General features: G+C 38.8%; 1 protein-coding gene across 1 annotated transcript in view; it reads right to left on the bottom strand.

Annotated features, from left to right (window-relative positions):
* Positions 1-16,807, bottom strand: part of LOC146327402 (alpha-2-macroglobulin-like) — a 39,621-nt gene extending 22,814 nt beyond the window's left edge. Inside the window, exons 1-14 of the mRNA XM_084716259.1 lie at positions 16,619-16,807; positions 16,283-16,439; positions 15,971-16,023; positions 14,960-14,980; positions 7,243-7,408; positions 7,085-7,169; positions 6,866-6,989; positions 5,234-5,351; positions 5,024-5,133; positions 4,758-4,925; positions 2,652-3,134; positions 1,784-2,029; positions 883-946; positions 379-524 (exon numbers count right to left, since the gene is read on the bottom strand). Coding sequence (XP_084572385.1) covers positions 379-524; positions 883-946; positions 1,784-2,029; positions 2,652-3,134; positions 4,758-4,925; positions 5,024-5,133; positions 5,234-5,351; positions 6,866-6,989; positions 7,085-7,169; positions 7,243-7,408; positions 14,960-14,980; positions 15,971-16,023; positions 16,283-16,439; positions 16,619-16,792 — 2,115 coding nt within the window. The 5' untranslated portion in view covers positions 16,793-16,807. The remainder of the gene's footprint in view (positions 1-378; positions 525-882; positions 947-1,783; positions 2,030-2,651; positions 3,135-4,757; positions 4,926-5,023; positions 5,134-5,233; positions 5,352-6,865; positions 6,990-7,084; positions 7,170-7,242; positions 7,409-14,959; positions 14,981-15,970; positions 16,024-16,282; positions 16,440-16,618) is intronic.
* Between the last annotated feature and the right edge of the window lie 401 nt (positions 16,808-17,208).

Below are 17,208 nucleotides of genomic sequence, written 5' to 3'. Positions count from 1 at the left end.
GATCCTGGTCCGATCAGTTAATCGGACTGTGTCCACTGTCCACTGTGGTCCACAAAAGGTGGTGCTGAGATATAAAAGAACCAATACTGAGAAGTGACCACCATTGGCTGCTACGAAGAGATCATTATTTAAGTTCAACAGTGCAGATTACATGTTGTGGTGTGCCTGAAATCCGAACTGAAATTGAACGATGCTTCCTTCTGGGGAGTATTGAGGTTAGAGGTTGGACACTAAACATCAACGCTCTAACAACAAGTTGAGCTGAAGTTGAAGTTGCTAAATCAGAGGTTTTCAAAGTGCCCGAACTGATTATCATGTCACACATACATCTGACAAGATCAAATTAACCTTCAAATGCAGTCATTTTTCCACACTGACCTTGTGACTGAAACATTTCTCAGTCGAGAAGTCAGCACTGTGGGCAATCACATTTTCACTGGGGAGGACGGTGTAAGCCACAACCTGAACATATGGTGTGGTCTCTGGAGACACTTTCAATGTAAAGGACACCTCCCCCTCAGTCACTGAAACAGCAAACTGAATGTTATGATCAAATATATTAATAAACATGCACATTTACAGATTCTAAATTCATCTACAAGTTTAGGTGTTGGAAACTGATTCCCTCATCCCCAAAACATGATTTATGATCATGTTTTTTATCCATGTGAATCACCTGGCTGAATCTCTAGAAAAATAAGAAAAAGAAGATTTTCTGTCAGTCCTATTGTCCCTCCTGTCGTTCTCCTCTAAGTGTAACATGAAGTAAGAAATCCACAGAATAATCTTTTAATTGTGAAACAAAACTGGCACGAGAGTGGTGTCTATAAATCTAACTTTATTGATCCTTGGTAACTCATTTTTCAAACCATCTTTACCTACCAGAATTATTTTGCACTTCCACCTTTTGAAATCCTTGCATGACAAAAGTTCCTCTGGATAACACCTGGAGAATTGAATGGAAAATGGTTCAAATTATTTTCTCAGCTCTGACCATGACATTTTTAAGAGCCAGTGTACAACACGCACGACACAAGGACACTTCACTTAGAGACAATGAATTCTTGTGCTTGACTTTTCCACAGCAGAAATGGACAACCATCACCTGGACAGCCTTTGTCCTCTCTGGGTTAACAACAACCAACACAGATAACAACGGCTGCAGTTCAACTTAGTCCCAGCAGTCGATCCCCCAATCTTAACTACTCATGTCGTATTTGCCCCTTCAACAGGAGGTTCTATCTCTGCTGTTAGAGTTTATCACAGTGAATTTGAATTTGAATTTATTGAAGGATAGCCCCTTGAGATGTAGCATTTCATTTTCGAGGGGGTCCTAAGTGTTAACCAATGACTGTAAAGAAAGATTGATTAATTCTCAACACTTTCTCCCACCGTTCAAAAATGAAGCCAAAATACCCTGGAAGAGAGTGCTGCCATCTTGCACTGGTGACTTCATTTTGAGCCAGTCTGTGTAGTAGCAACCAGCGTTGGAACCATGGTATCAAGTCGTGAGCAGAGCTCAGCTGTCAGTCATGGCATAAAACCTAATTTTTGTATCATTAAATAGGTATTTATTAAATCCAAATATTACAAAACAAACATCAGCATGATATGAAGTTTTAGTTAAGTCAATGTCCGATCTATTCACACTGGAAGGATTTATGACTTGTACTCCTCTCACCACAGGGCTACCAAGATGTTTTGGCTTCACTTTTGGGGAGCTGTGATCCTCTCCATTTCTCATATATGTTGTTGGTATAAACACATTTCACCCACTACTCACCAAATACATCACATCCACAGAGCCCTGGCTCTCTCCTGCTATTGTATATTGGATGAAGATGTTTTCTTCTTTGTCACAGGGAAGTGGTTTCTCCTTGTTCTTCACATTCAGAGAGCTGACTGATTTAGAATGAGGAGAAGACGGCCGGACCGGGGACAATGTTTGATGAGCACTCACATAGTGTTGACGTTGATGTCTGTCCAACAGCCTGTGTGTGAAGGCCCCCAGCCTTGGTGTGAAGCTAGCCTGGATTGTAGAAAAGAACCACAATTATAACAGTGGTTGAGATCATCACAAGCAATAAAAACTATTATGTTATTATGTAGCATTATTAATTATTAATAATAATAACTTTATTTATATAGCACCTTTTAAAAACAGAGTTTACAAAGTGCTTTGACAGACAAAGTAAAAGAGCACAAGAGCAGGATACCAAGGAAAAATAACAACAGAGGGCCAAACAGGAGTTAACTAAGACTGAAGTAAAACAAGACACAAGCAAAGACACTAAAACATGGGAAAAACAATAAAACACAGTAAAATAAATAAGAATAGTAAAACTAGAAAAACACGACACTAAGAATAAGTTCAAATGAAGAGGGCAGAGATTACAGAGACATACCATGATGTTGTCAAGTCAATATAAATATATAAAAAATAAATGATAGAGCTCGGCAGTGAGGGCAGAAGGGACAGGAGTTTATCCAGGACGTCAGGGACGGTGGCACCGGGGAGACAGTGTGTGACAGCATTAATGAAGCAGACGTTCCTGGTCATGGAGTCACTGATAATTATTGTGTTTGGGGGGAAGAGAGGACATGGAGATGAAGGTGCGGGTGGATTGCCCGGACAGAGGGCGTTGAATTACCTCTGCTGTTGTTGGGTCCGGACCGGTCTGCATGGACAGACAGGTGTGCACAGACAAGGAGGCCCGGTGATGCCCTCCTGAATGCTTCATGACAGCCTCCTTCAGTATTTTACGGCGATCCCTCCCTGTGGAGGAGTGACGAGTGGCCCGACTAACACCAGCTGCAGGACCGGCCTTGGCTCCAGGTGGAGTGGGCGGACAAGACACTGCGGATAGGGTAACCACAAATGGACATGGGGCAGCGGCCGCAGGTGGGGGGGCCACAGGTGGAGCAAGCTCAGCTGCCGAAGGTGGTGAGGGAGCAGCAGCGCCGGGAGGAGCCACCATCATAGAGAGGTCCGAGCCGAATGGAATCAGGGCTGGAAGGGCATCATCAGAATGGCCCAGAGCCGCATCCCGCAGGATTGTATAGCGGTTAGAGAGATCAAAGGGTGGGTGTGGAGAAATCCTACCTGGATTCCTCTTGTGGTCACGATGCACCACCTGCGTCCAGGACGGCAAGGACAATGCGTCAGCTCAATCAGGTGTAGAGCTGTGAAGTGGAACTTTCGGCCTGCTCCGGTGCGAATCCAAGGACCAACTGAGGCTGTTTAGGAGGCCAGCGGCGGCATTGTAGCAGCCAGGTCCTATGCAGCGGAGGTGGCACCCGTTGCCCCTACGTCCGGCTCAGACTAGGGGGAACTGACTTTCCTCTGCCGCTGGACCCTCCAGGCGGACCAGTAAGGTGCTGGCATTCATCGAGGCCAGCCAGGGGAGGGTGGCTGCAGAGTCCAACACCATATGGGATATCAAGGAGAAGGACAATTGGGCTGCTGGGGGAGCAACTGCGGATGACTGCATAAATGAAATCCACTATGACTGGGCAGCGGCTACAGAAACAAATTCTTCAATCATCTCATCCCTTTGTCAAAGCTCGGATTTCACCCGTTGAATATTGTCCTTCAACTGTGAGTAGGCCATTTTGTAGTTCCCACACAGCCATAATAGTTCCTTCTTAAACCAAGCAAAAACAACAGTAGTGGTGCAGCAGGTTTAGCTCGGCCTGGTGGTGTCACTGGCGGGATTCCCTGGCGGGACTTAAAATGGCGACCCTTTGGTTCCCAGGCCAAATCCTTACAGACTGCCGCCCACTGCCGCCTCATCTTACAGATCATCATCAGTGCCTATCCAGTGTATTTCAATTGATTGATATTGGCTAAAATAAAGCCAATCAAAATACAATCCTCAGCAAGCTGGTGTTGCAGCAGAGCATTCCTTAATAACAGCCAGATTCTACACTGGTAGCATTTCTCTCCATATTCAGATTCTATCAGAACAAATATTACTCCGAAAAGTCTAGACAATGAAGTAATAAGTATTGCCCCAAAAGCTAAAAGTACCATGCACTCCTTCACACCAGTCAACTTGGAAATGTCATCTCAGCCTCTTCTTGGAGTTCACTGGCCGAACCAGACTGACATAGTAGTTTCATACAACTAGTGGTGCACTTGGACGTATCATCAGTGATAGTATGAATGACAAGACACCAGAGTGATTGAACTAAAGGGGATTTGTGGACATCCAGTGCTTGACATGAGCAAAACATTTGAGGATATACTATGCAGCATCAGTAACCAGCACAGAGTTTTATCTGGACATAAAGCTGAGTGTCATCCACAAAGCAGTGGAAGCTCATATTGTGTACACATGTGTATTGTGTACAACATGTATATATCCAAACAATGCATATGTTACACAGCCAAGTCAAATGTTTAGAGAAGCAATCAGCAGTTCACAGCCATTGCTGCCCAGTGCTGGGGAAATACAGGGACATACAGAATCCTTGACCCACTGGATCATATTTAGGAAGCAGTTTGCGTTTCAGCTGTTGAGTTGTTTATCATTGGTCTTGTAGAGTCAGCCATATAGAGATAGTCCATTCATCTGTATAATATTCAATGTTTTGGTCATAGCTAATGAATACTGAATTGGCAAATGGCAACCAACGTGATGACTGACTTGTGTTGTTGGGTTTACTCTAGACATTTCAGGATATTGTTGACAAATACTTGAGTGGAGCTTTTACTGTACCAGATTTAACCCTCAATATTATAGTCATTCACTTACTGTTAGATGGATGTCTCCTCTGTGGTTGGATGTGTTTAAAGAGAAAGTGGCAATTCCATCACTGTCAGTTCTCAGACTCTGCAGCAGATGTGTTTGCCACCGTCCACGAGAAAATAGATAGGCCAGCTTGTCAGGAATAGGTGTATTATTAAAGTAAACAGCTTTAACCTGTTGGAAGCAGAAAGGTGTATCAGTGAGAATGCACATGGCTTCAGTTGTACTGTAGTCCTCACAGTGAAGAAGTGAAGACGGCATCTTTCACTTACTTTTCCTTCCAGAATTGATCCTTGTTCATAAACCTTGGGTGTATCAATAAAAGACAGCATTCCAACCACATAAGAAAGTGTCATTACTTTCTCTTGTGAGTGTGAAATACCTGTAAGAAAAGCCTGCATGTTCCAACAGTGTGTGTGCCATATTGTTGAAACATCTTTCAAAAACACAATCTTTCTGAAAATACGATAACTGAAACTTACCTGTCCCCTCCTCTTCCACTCTGGCCTCGAGATGCAGGTAATCATGCAATGTCTCTTTGTAGGCTTCAGTGAAAGGGGGTATCTCAAATAAAAAGGTCACACAGCCATTCTTTTCAGTCTAGATAGTACAGAAAAAAAAAAAAAAAATCAAAAACCTATTGTTTACCCTACAAATCATTTTACCCAACCAGCTGAGCTTGTCTGGCTCTTATTCATAAACCTAAATAAATGAGGTGTTTGCAATGTGCAAGTCTGTTTTTATAGATGAGGCCCCTGGGTTTATTTCAGAATGAAGTCCAATATTTTCATTCACATCGTGGTGAAGGGACAGGTTGAAGAGGGAGAAGTTTCAGTGTTACACATATTTGATCATTACTTGACATTTAACAAACGCAGTCTATAAAAACCACCCATCAAGTAAATAAACAAGTAAATTATGGACATAACTCAAGAATGACTACCCTATTTTTGACAAAACTTAACATATATATCTAATATAATAAAATGATGAGGTGATAACATTTTACATCCAAAAGGTCAAATGTCACTGTGACATCATAATGTTCAGCCCTCTATCACTCCTCTGTCAAAATAGTCTCTAAATGAAGACAGCATGTTCCTCACTGGAAATTATTCACTGGAATCACACATGTATAGTGAGACCTAATATTTTGCCAAAAAATCAACTTAATATCATTGATTAACTTCAAAGTTACAGATCACTATAGTGGTGAGCTCCATATTAGATTCCTTCAAAGTCTGCAACTCAACTTTTTATTTATTTTTTGGCTGCTCTGTTTTATATGGCCATCCTAACCAGCCACTAGGTCATGTTAATGTTGGTGGAACTTTGCAAATCTCTGCTGGTTGCATCTGACAGTTCTGTTGGCATTGCAGTAGGTGCTTCACTATCATTTGTCTGGCAGGAATCTGCACTCTACCGAATGCACTCTTCTAGTTAAACCTGAGTTCTACTGAATGAAACAGGAAGCCAAATTTAGTAGAAGTAATATATTAAAAGGCTGTTTGATAACTGATACTGAAGCATCAGAAATGACTTGAAGAGTACATTTTTATATGAAAGAATGTGTCAGTAACTCACACAGTTAAAGGATGCTCACTTCTCAGTGGGATTTTCACTGCAAAGATAAATGTCCTTCAGTAAAATCTATTACAGTACATGAAAGTGTCTGAGAAAATCATAACTAAAATGTTAAGATCTGTCTCCTCATTTGAAAAGATTGGTTTATTGCATGTTTGGTCTAAAACAAACCCATGAATTAATCAGGCCACTTGTGCACAGCTGATAGGTGTATCCCACTCTGCACAGGATACGTAAAGGGCGGATAGAGCAGGATACCCGTGTGGCCCTGCTGCAAGACTGCAAAGGTGGATTTGAACATGCCTTGAATAAATTAAAACCATTATGACTTGTGCCTTGAACTTGCACTTTAGATTAAGTAAGATAGAGCCCACTGCTTTTGTGCTGATGCTGGAACAAAGGAGTTCGAACAGGAGCAGCTGCAGTTATAAGTTCTTCATATGAAATAAAGACCTGACTTTTCAAACTGAGAAAATGTAAAATAAAGACCCTACTTGTTTCTGTGACTAGTGAAGCGATAGCAACTGTACCTGCTTTGTCTCACTGAAGCATCGGGTGGAGACTCCAGCTTGGACAGGAATAATAAAGTGGCTCCCCGGAGGCAGGCATATCTCAACTTCAACACTGCCTGGTACAGGCTGCCCATATGTATACCTGATACATATCATATGACTTATTCATCAGTGCAGATTGTTTTAAATCATAAAAATGTCACAAGTCACCATCTGTGACAAAGTCTCATTACTTACTTTGCACAGACTTCCACTCTGATTTCCTCCTGTCCAATGTTTATTTCATCAGACACCTTTACTTTTACATCAAATTTTGGCAAAACTGAGGACAAAGTAAGGAGTTAGTCTTCTTTGTTTGTCATAAACTGTGGAAGGAAAAAAGGAATGGCACTTACCATATTTCTCCACCTTGAAGTCTTGATATATTTTATTTCCTTTAATCCACACAATAACTCTGTAGATTCCTTCACGGGCCTCAGAGTTCAAGGAGTAAGACAGCTGCAGTATTTTACCATTGGACGTGGTGTTGAGCCACTGTCCAATGCGGTTTCGGTTCACATCCTGTTAAATAAAATCAATGGAAAGAACATGTATTCACAGTATGTTTGGACAGGACGACAGTGGGGATTTTGCTGATCCTGCTGTTAACAATCTGATCTCAAAATTACTACATTGTTGGCTGGATCATACAAGTCCTCATGATGTTGAGATAACTATGGGAAGCCCTTTAATCAGCAGGGCTGACTAGGAGCATTTTAGTTTTCACTAGTGGAAATTACATTTTGACATCTCAAAATGTCATAAAAATCTACTTGTCAATCCTGAATGTGAAAACAGTAACTTAACACATCCAAAAAATCAAAAAAGGTAGCACATCTCAAGCCTAGAAGGAAAAAATACTCACATTTGAGTTTTTTATTTGGCTCACATCACAAACAAACGCTTACGCGTTTCGGCACAAAGCCTTCATCAGAGCGTTTGTAATTATCAGCAGGTTCAACTTGATGATATACACAAGGTCAGAGAAAACACACAGCTGGGGGATGAACCCAATTATTCAAGAACCAATCACTTTTCTTTGTCTGTGCCTCAGATAGCTCTCTTCAATATAACATTACATGTCACAGAACATTATTATTGTCATCTTGATACTGTGCCTTACATGTATAAAAAAAAAAAAAAAAAAAAAAAAAAAAGAGGATAAGTAAATAAATAATTAAATAAAATAAAATAAAGTAGTACTAAAAAAAAAAAAAAAAAAACGGGAAAAAACAAAACAAACAGCATAATAATAATAATGTTCATGATAATAATAGAAAATAATAATAAAAAATATATATATACGCATACATATATACATACACACACACACACACACACACACACACACACACACACACATATTTATATATATATATATATATATATATATATATATATATATATATATATATATACATATATATATATATATATATACGTATACACATACATACATATATATACACACATCCACACATACATACATACATACACATACATATACATATTCTAACCCAGAAAACATTTCAAACTGAAGTCATCATTAAGCCCATTTGGTGCCATAGTGTTGAGTGTATATATCCAGAACATTTCTCTTTGGGACAGTTTCTTTAAAATGTCTCCTCCACGAGTGGGTATAGTGACTTTCTCAATCCCACAGAACCTCAATGAAGAGGGAGAACCATGGTTGGCTTCTGCATAATGTTTGGCAATTGCATAATCCATATTGACTGTGCGGATTGCAGTTTTGTGCTCAGATATACGCTGTTTCAAAGGTCGTTTGGTCTGTCCCACATATGCTAGTCCACAGGGGCATGATAACATGTAAACCACATGGGTCGACTTACAGTTTATAAATTCCCGAATAGGAATTTTCCTCCCTGTGTGGGGATGATTAATTGACTTTGTATTTGTTGTATTATTGCAACAGGCACAATTGCCACATCTATACATACCAGTTGTTGTCAGCCATGTGGTTTTGTTTGGTGTCATGTTTTTGAACATGATGGTATTTTTGATAGTGGGTGCTCTCCTAAATGAGAAAAGCGGTGAAGACTTGCAGACGTCCTTCAAAGATGGTTCTGCTTGAAGTACATGCCAGTGTCTCATAATGATTTGTTTGATCTGTGACGCACAATGATTATATTCAGTGGAGAAGCAAGCCCGGCTTGGATTCCTTATTTTTTCAGTATTAGAGAGGAGATCAGAGCGGGGTGTGATGTTGGCACGTTGTATGGCTCTCTGAATTGAATTAGAGGCATAACCTCTTTCCATAAACCGGTTAGCCATAATACTTGTTTTGGATTGAAAATCATCAGGATCTGAACAGTTGCGCTTGAGCCTCAAAAACTGACCAACTGGAATATTGTCCTTTAGATGTTTAGGATGGTTGCTTGAAGCATGCAATATTGAATTGCGTTCCATCTCTTTACGGTATATAGAGGTATGGATGACTCCTGTTTCATCTTTATGTATTGTTAGATCCAAAAAATTAATTTTATCAGGGCTATGTTCACAAGTGAATTTTAAAAAACTTGAACTATTATTAACATATGATACAAAGTCCATCAGTTCACCCTGTGTCCCCTCCCAAAATAGTAAAATGTCATCAATGTAACGTTTATACAGTTTGATCTTCGAATGATATGGATTGTTATCAGGGTCATGTGTAACAGCTTCTTCCCATTTCCCCACCACCAATCCAGCCACAGAGGGTGCTGCTGCTGTCCCCATTGCAGTTCCAGCCTGTTGCAGGAACCACTTGGAGTCATACTGCATATAATTCCAACTCAGAACAAGGTGTAATAGCTCCAGCAGGAATGCATTGGGAGGATTTTGTGTTATGTCCCTCTTGGATAGGTAGTGGGCAGCGGAGTTCAAAGCATCATCATGGGGAATGCATCCATATAGATTTTCCACATCAAGAGACACTAATATTATGTTCTGATCCAAGATGCAATCCTTTAGACAATTAAGTACATCCTTTGTGTCTCTAAGATGGGAAGGCAAAGCTTTCACAAAATCATTCAAAAAGAAATCAACATATTTTGATAATGGTTCAGTAACAGAGCCTCTACCTGAGACTATTGGCCTAAGAGGAGGCTCTGTTGGGTGTTTATGAATTTTGGGAGACTGTAAATAATAGGGGTGACAGGGTACTGATTAGTCAAATAGGCATGCTCTTTATTTGTAATCCAGTTTGATTCAAATGCAACTTTTAGTAGATTGTCAATTGTCAGTTCCTTTCTAGTTTCATATATGCGGGGCTAGTCAAATGTTCAAGCATTTTATGATGATAATATTCAGTATCCAGAACAACAACTGCACCTCCTTTATCAGCAGGACGAATAATGATCTCAGGATGATTCTCCAATTCATCAAGTGCTTTGCGTTCCTCATGGTTCAGGTTAGAATACTTAGGGCCTTTATCTTTTTGAACATTTCCTCAAAATCTCTTTCAATTAATTTGTTAAACGTCACAATTATGGGACTTAAATTAGTTGAAGGGCAAAATGTTGACTTTGATGAAAAAAAAGAGGTTTTAATTGGCACAGTTTCAATTTGTGGTGACTGTTCAGTGGAGTATGTTACATTTTTTTGAAGGGGAGAAAAAAATGTTTCAAATGAAGTTGTCTCATAAACTTATATGTGTCAACTTTTAAATTGAAAGCATTAACTTTATTAGTAACTGAAAATGAAAGTCCTCTACTCAAAACTGAGATTTGGGGAGGAGTGAGTGAAACTTTAGACAGATTAACTACCGGTGATTGAGTTGTCTTGGAGATCTCCTGGGCTGTGCTCTTCCCTCGATTGCCCCGCCTCGTTTTCCTCTTCCTCCTTGGTATGGGCGGAGTGGATCCAAAAAAGTCGTTCTGTGATTCCCAATGCATTCCTGCTGGAGCTATTACACCTTGTTCTGAGTCGGAATTATATGCAGTATGACTCCAAGTGGTTCCTGCAACAGGCTGGAACTGCAATGGGGACAGCAGCAGCACCCTCTGTGGCTGGATTGGTGGTGGGGAAATGGGAAGAAGCTGTTACACATGACCCTGATAACAATCCATATCATTCGAAGATCAAACTGTATAAACGTTACATTGATGACATTTTACTATTTTGGGAGGGGACACAGGGTGAACTAATGGACTTTGTATCATATGTTAATAATAGTTCAAGTTTTTTAAAATTCACCTGTGAACATAGCCCTGATAAAATTAATTTTTTGGATCTAACAATACATAAAGATGAAACAGGAGTCATCCATACCTCTATATACCGTAAAGAGATGGAACGCAATTCAATATTGCATGCTTCAAGCAACCATCCTAAACATCTAAAGGACAATATTCCAGTTGGTCAGTTTTTGAGGCTCAAGCGCAACTGTTCAGATCCTGATGATTTTCAATCCAAAACAAGTATTATGGCTAACCGGTTTATGGAAAGAGGTTATGCCTCTAATTCAATTCAGAGAGCCATACAACGTGCCAACATCACACCCCGCTCTGATCTCCTCTCTAATACTGAAAAAATAAGGAATCCAAGCCGGGCTTGCTTCTCCACTGAATATAATCATTGTGCGTCACAGATCAAACAAATCATTATGAGACACTGGCATGTACTTCAAGCAGAACCATCTTTGAAGGACGTCTGCAAGTCTTCACCGCTTTTCTCATTTAGGAGAGCACCCACTATCAAAAATACCATCATGTTCAAAAACATGACACCAAACAAAACCACATGGCTGACAACAACTGGTATGTATAGATGTGGCAATTGTGCCTGTTGCAATAATACAACAAATACAAAGTCAATTAATCATCCCCACACAGGGAGGAAAATTCCTATTCGGGAATTTATAAACTGTAAGTCGACCCATGTGGTTTACATGTTATCATGCCCCTGTGGACTAGCATATGTGGGACAGACCAAACGACCTTTGAAACAGCGTATATCTGAGCACAAAACTGCAATCCGCACAGGCAATATGGATTATGCAATTGCCAAACATTATGCAGAAGCCAACCATGGTTCTCCCTCTTCATTGAGGTTCTGTGGGATTGAGAAAGTCACTATACCCACTCGTGGAGGAGACATTTTAAAGAAACTGTCCCAAAGAGAAATGTTCTGGATATATACACTCAACACTATGGCACCAAATGGGCTTAATGATGACTTCAGTTTGAAATGTTTTCTGGGTTAGAATATGTATATATGTATGTATGTGTATGTATGTGTATGTATGTGTATATGTATGTATGTATGTGTGGATGTGTGTATATATATGTATGTATGTGTATACATATATACACACATATACATATATATATATATGTATATATATACATATATATACATATATATACATACATATACATATACATACATATACATATATATATATATATATATATATATATATATATATATATACACACACATATATATATATATATATATATATATACACACACATATATATATATATATATATATATACACACACACACACACACACACATATATATATATATACACACATATATATATATATATATACACACACACATATATATATATATATACACACACACATATATATATATATATATATATATATATATATATATATATATATATATATATATATACATATACATGTATATGTATGTGTGTGTGTGTGTGTCTGTGTCTGTATATGTATATATATGTATGCGTGTATATATATATATATATATGTATATATATATATATATATATATATATATATATATACACACACACACTACCGTTCAAAAGTTTGGGGTCACCCAGACAATTTTGTGTTTTCCATGAAAAGTCACACTTTTATTTACCACCATGAGTTGTAAAATGAATAGAAAATATAGTCAAGACATTGACAAGGTTAGAAATAATGATTTGTTTCTGAAATAATAATTTTTTCCTTCAAACTTTGCTTTCGTCAAAGAATCCTCCATTTGCAGCAATTACAGCATTGCAGACCTTAGGCATTCTAGCTGTTAATTTGTTGAGGTAATCTGGAGAAATTTCACCCCACGCTTCTAGAAGCCCCTCCCACAAGTTGGATTGGCTGGATGGGCACTTCTTGCGTACCATACGGTCAAGCTGCTCCCACAACAGCTCAATGGGGTTTAGATCTAGTGACTGCACTGGCCACTCCATTACAGATAGAATACCAGCTGCCTGCTTCTTCTCTAAATAGTTCTTGCACAATTTGGAGGTGTGCTTTGGGTCATTGTCCTTTTGTAGGATGAAATTGGCTCCAATCAAGCACTGTCCACAGGGTATGGCATGGCGTTGCAAAATGGAGTGATAGCCTTCCTTATTCAAAATCCTTTTTACCCTGAACAAATCTCCCACCTTACCAGCACCAAAGCAACCCCAGACCATCACGTTACCCCCACCATGCTTGACAGATGGCATCAGGCATTCTTCCAGCATCTTTTCAGTTGTTCTGCGTCTCACAAATGTTCTTCTGTGTGATCCAAACACCTCAAACTTCAATTCGTCCATCCATAACAATTCCTCTGTCCAATGTCTGTGTTTCTTTTTATTAATCTTTTTCTTTTATTGGCCAGTCTCAGATATGGCTTTTTCTTTGCCACTCTGCCCTGAAGGCCAGCATCCCGGAGTTGCCTCTTCACTGTAGATGTTGACACTGGCGTTTTGCGGGTACTATTTAATGAAGCTGCCAGTTGAGGACCTGTGAGCCGTCTATTTCTCAAACTAGAGACTCTCATGTACTTATCTTCTTGCTCAGTTGTGCAGCGGGGCTTCCCACTTCTTTTTCTACTCTGGTTAGAGCCTGTTTGTGCTGTTCTCTGAAGGGAGTAGTAGGAAATAGTAGGAAATCTTCAGGTTCTTGGCAATTTCTCGCATGGAATAGCCTTCATTTCTAAGAACAAGAATAGACTGTCGAGTTTCACATGAAAGTTCTCTTTTTCTGGCCATTTTGAGCTTTTAATCGACCCCACAAATGTGATGCTCCAGATACTCAACCTGCTCAAAGGGAGGTCAGTTTTATAGCTTCTCTAACCAGCTAAACTGTTTTCAGCTATGCTAACATGATTGCACAAGGGTTTTCTAATCATCCATTAGCCTTCTGATGCAATGAGCAAACACATTGTACCATTAGAGCACTGGAGTGATAGTTGCTGGAAATGGGCCTCTATACACCTATGTAGGTATTGCACCAAAAACCAGACATTTGCAGCTAGAATAGTCATTTACCACATTAGCAATGTATAGAGTATATTTCTGATTAGTTTAAAGTTATCTTCATTGAAAAAAACAGTGCTTTTCTTTCAAAAATAAGGAAATTTCTAAGTGACCCCAAACTTTTGAACGGTAGTGTATATATATATATATATATATATATATATTATTATTATTATTTTCTATTATTATCATGAACATTATTATTATTATGATGTTTGTTTTGTTTTTTCCCGTTTTTTTTTTTTTTTTTTTTTTTAGTACTACTTTATTTTATTTTATTTAATTATTTATTTACTTATCCTCTTTTTTTTTTTTTTTTTTTTTTTATATACATGTAAGGCACAGTTTCAAGATGACAATAATAATGTTCTGTGACATGTAATGTTATATTGAAGAGAGCTATCTGAGGCACAGACAAAGAAAAGTGATTGGTTCTTGAATAATTGGGTTCATCCCCCAGCTGTGTGTTTTCTCTGACCTTGTGTATATCATCAAGTTGAACCTGCTGATAATTACAAACGCTCTGATGAAGGCTTTGTGCCGAAACGCGTAAGCGTTTGTTTGTGATGTGAGCCAAATAAAAAATTCAAATGTGAGTATTTTGTCCTTCTAGACTTGAGATGTGCTACCTTTTTTGCTTTTTTGGATGGTTTATTGGATTTTGGGTTTAGCACTCCACTGAGAATCCCATTGTTGAAGCGCAACCCCATTCTCTCAAGTAACTTAACACAATTTGAACCAATCTCAACTAGTTCTTTAAAAAATACAAAGATTTGCTCTTATTTGGTATCTTATTTTTCGACATTTGGTTGTCAGTTTTTCCATTTGCCTTACCTCAATTTCAATGACGTCGTACTGCAAGAAGAGAGCACAAAGATGTTTGTTAAAGGTGGAGTTACTTCAACAGCTTTCTCAAATAATTAGACAGTAACTCTGAGGACAGCTGCTCCAAATAAACTGTAGCATCAATGTGCATTTCACCGTCACTCATGATTTTACAGACAGTTGTTTAGTGTTTAATTAGCTCTCAGTAAAAGTTTAAAACCATTTTTTTGGAAAATATTGGCCATTTAAAGATGTGTCCCAGATTTCCATCAACTCCATCAGATTTTTACAAAAACATGATTTAATCAGGCAAACAAAACGGTTAGCTATAAGGACCCCAAAAGACCCCTGAATCACTTTCTGGTTTATAAAAGGTGGGAATACTGCTCAAGCACTGGTAAGCTTTCTATTTTTTGACAAATTCATTAAATTATATCCCTATCAGATGTGTTTTACACATATCATGTCAACTCCTATAGCTCTTATAAAAATCTAAAGCTAAATATGAATTATGGTTTAAAAATATGTATTTTAGTCAGCATTAAAAGAATTCTGAGCAACTTCATAAACTAAAATGGTTACTCACTACAACTGAGCAGTAAAATAAAAAAAAAACATTTAATAAAAAATCTAATGACTAGGAGGTTGGCCCATTACAAGATTGGTCTTTAAAAAAATCCAGCATAATCTGAGTCTAAAAATCAAAACCCCCTCAAAAGACAGTTTTGTCCCAATTGTCAAGAATGAGTGCTCCAAATATTGCAAAATTTCAGATGAGTCAGGTTTACCAAAAGAGGCCATGGTTGTACTATTGACCCTGCTGGAATCAACAGGAGATATTTATACAGACTGATTAAACACACAGGTCAGTCAAGGTTAAAGAACATGGTATTTGTTCCACTTTGTTCTGTTTAATTCCACCAGCTGGGACACAAACTGAAACCTGCACCATCATCACTCAGAATTACTTGAACTGTTTGAATGAGGTTTAAAGAAAGAACAGACAGTTCAGACACTCACCAGCTCATTGGCAGGTCTGAACCTGGTGTCCAGTGTTATGACTCTGAAATGAACTGAGAGAAATAGATTGTATGAAGTTTCACCTATACTTTATCTAAAGCAATGGTTCTCAACCCAGGGGTCAAGACCCATAAAGCAGTCACAAAATATATTCTGGAGATCACCAAATTGGCAAGCAGCACAGAGTGAGAGAATGACATCACTGTTAGCAAAGTTTTAAACACATTAAATGTGACAAGTTACTAATATCTTTTCATCATCTGTCATGTTTTCTAGACAGGATTCTGCTTGAGATCTTCAGTCTATAGTTACCTGTTTGTCCAGGGAGGTAGATTGGTTTATCTGTCTGGATGAATGTCATTGATCTATAGACTTTGAACATCACTTTTCTGATTTCTTCAGAGTGAAATGTGTCACCTTGTACCTCTACCTTGAAATCCTGCACCTCATCATTCTGTACTGAAGGAGCCTGTGGCAGAAACATAGAGAGCAGTCAAATGAAAAATAATCATTCATCAAGATTGTATTGATTTTATGTATAGCTCATGGCTGAACAGAAATGGTCCTGGATCAACATTTAGGTGTAAAATATTTAAAGAAGAATACTTGTAGACTAAATGAACAGAAACAGTGTGACGAAAAGGTGACCTGAAACTGAGCGCAGGTATGAAATTCTGTGCTGGATGTCTTCTGGAAGAGGATTGTCTTCTTCTCTTGGGAGATGAGACTGATGGTCATGACCAAAGTCTCATTGGGCTGCAGGAGACTGGCACAGAATCTGGTCTCAGCTCCAGCTTCAACAACTGCAGGAATAGTGACCATGTACTGACTACAGCCACAGAAACATACAGACATACAGCAGATTAGTCAGAGACTCTGATAGAAACAAAACTCTCACCCAAAAGATTATGATAAAAAATAAGCAGATGGTGCCAGTCCTCTGGCACAATTTAGAACTCATTAAATTGACAAAAATTGAAACAGAGTAGATGTCTTCATCTCCACTGTACAACTGTCCTGTAGACAGTCTGCAAATGTTTTCCAGATTGTTGAAGCAAACTTACGGTCCTGCCACCACTTGACCCACAAACATCCAACTCAGGCAGACACACAGTGTCCACGTCCATATCTGAATCCCTGGAAGACCCATGACTGACTGAGATGAGCCTCAGAGTCACATCTGTTTAACAGTCAACAGAGTCGCACCCCCGTTCATTCACCACAAACAAATACAAACA

The sequence above is a fragment of the Lutjanus erythropterus genome, chromosome 4 (genome assembly GCF_056507025.1).
Source record: "Lutjanus erythropterus isolate fLutEry1 chromosome 4, fLutEry1.hap2, whole genome shotgun sequence".
NCBI classification, from domain to species: Eukaryota; Metazoa; Chordata; class Actinopteri; order Lutjaniformes; family Lutjanidae; genus Lutjanus; species Lutjanus erythropterus.
The sequence above is the reverse complement of the archived record's forward strand: the minus strand, read 5'-3'. Positions and strand labels throughout refer to the sequence as shown.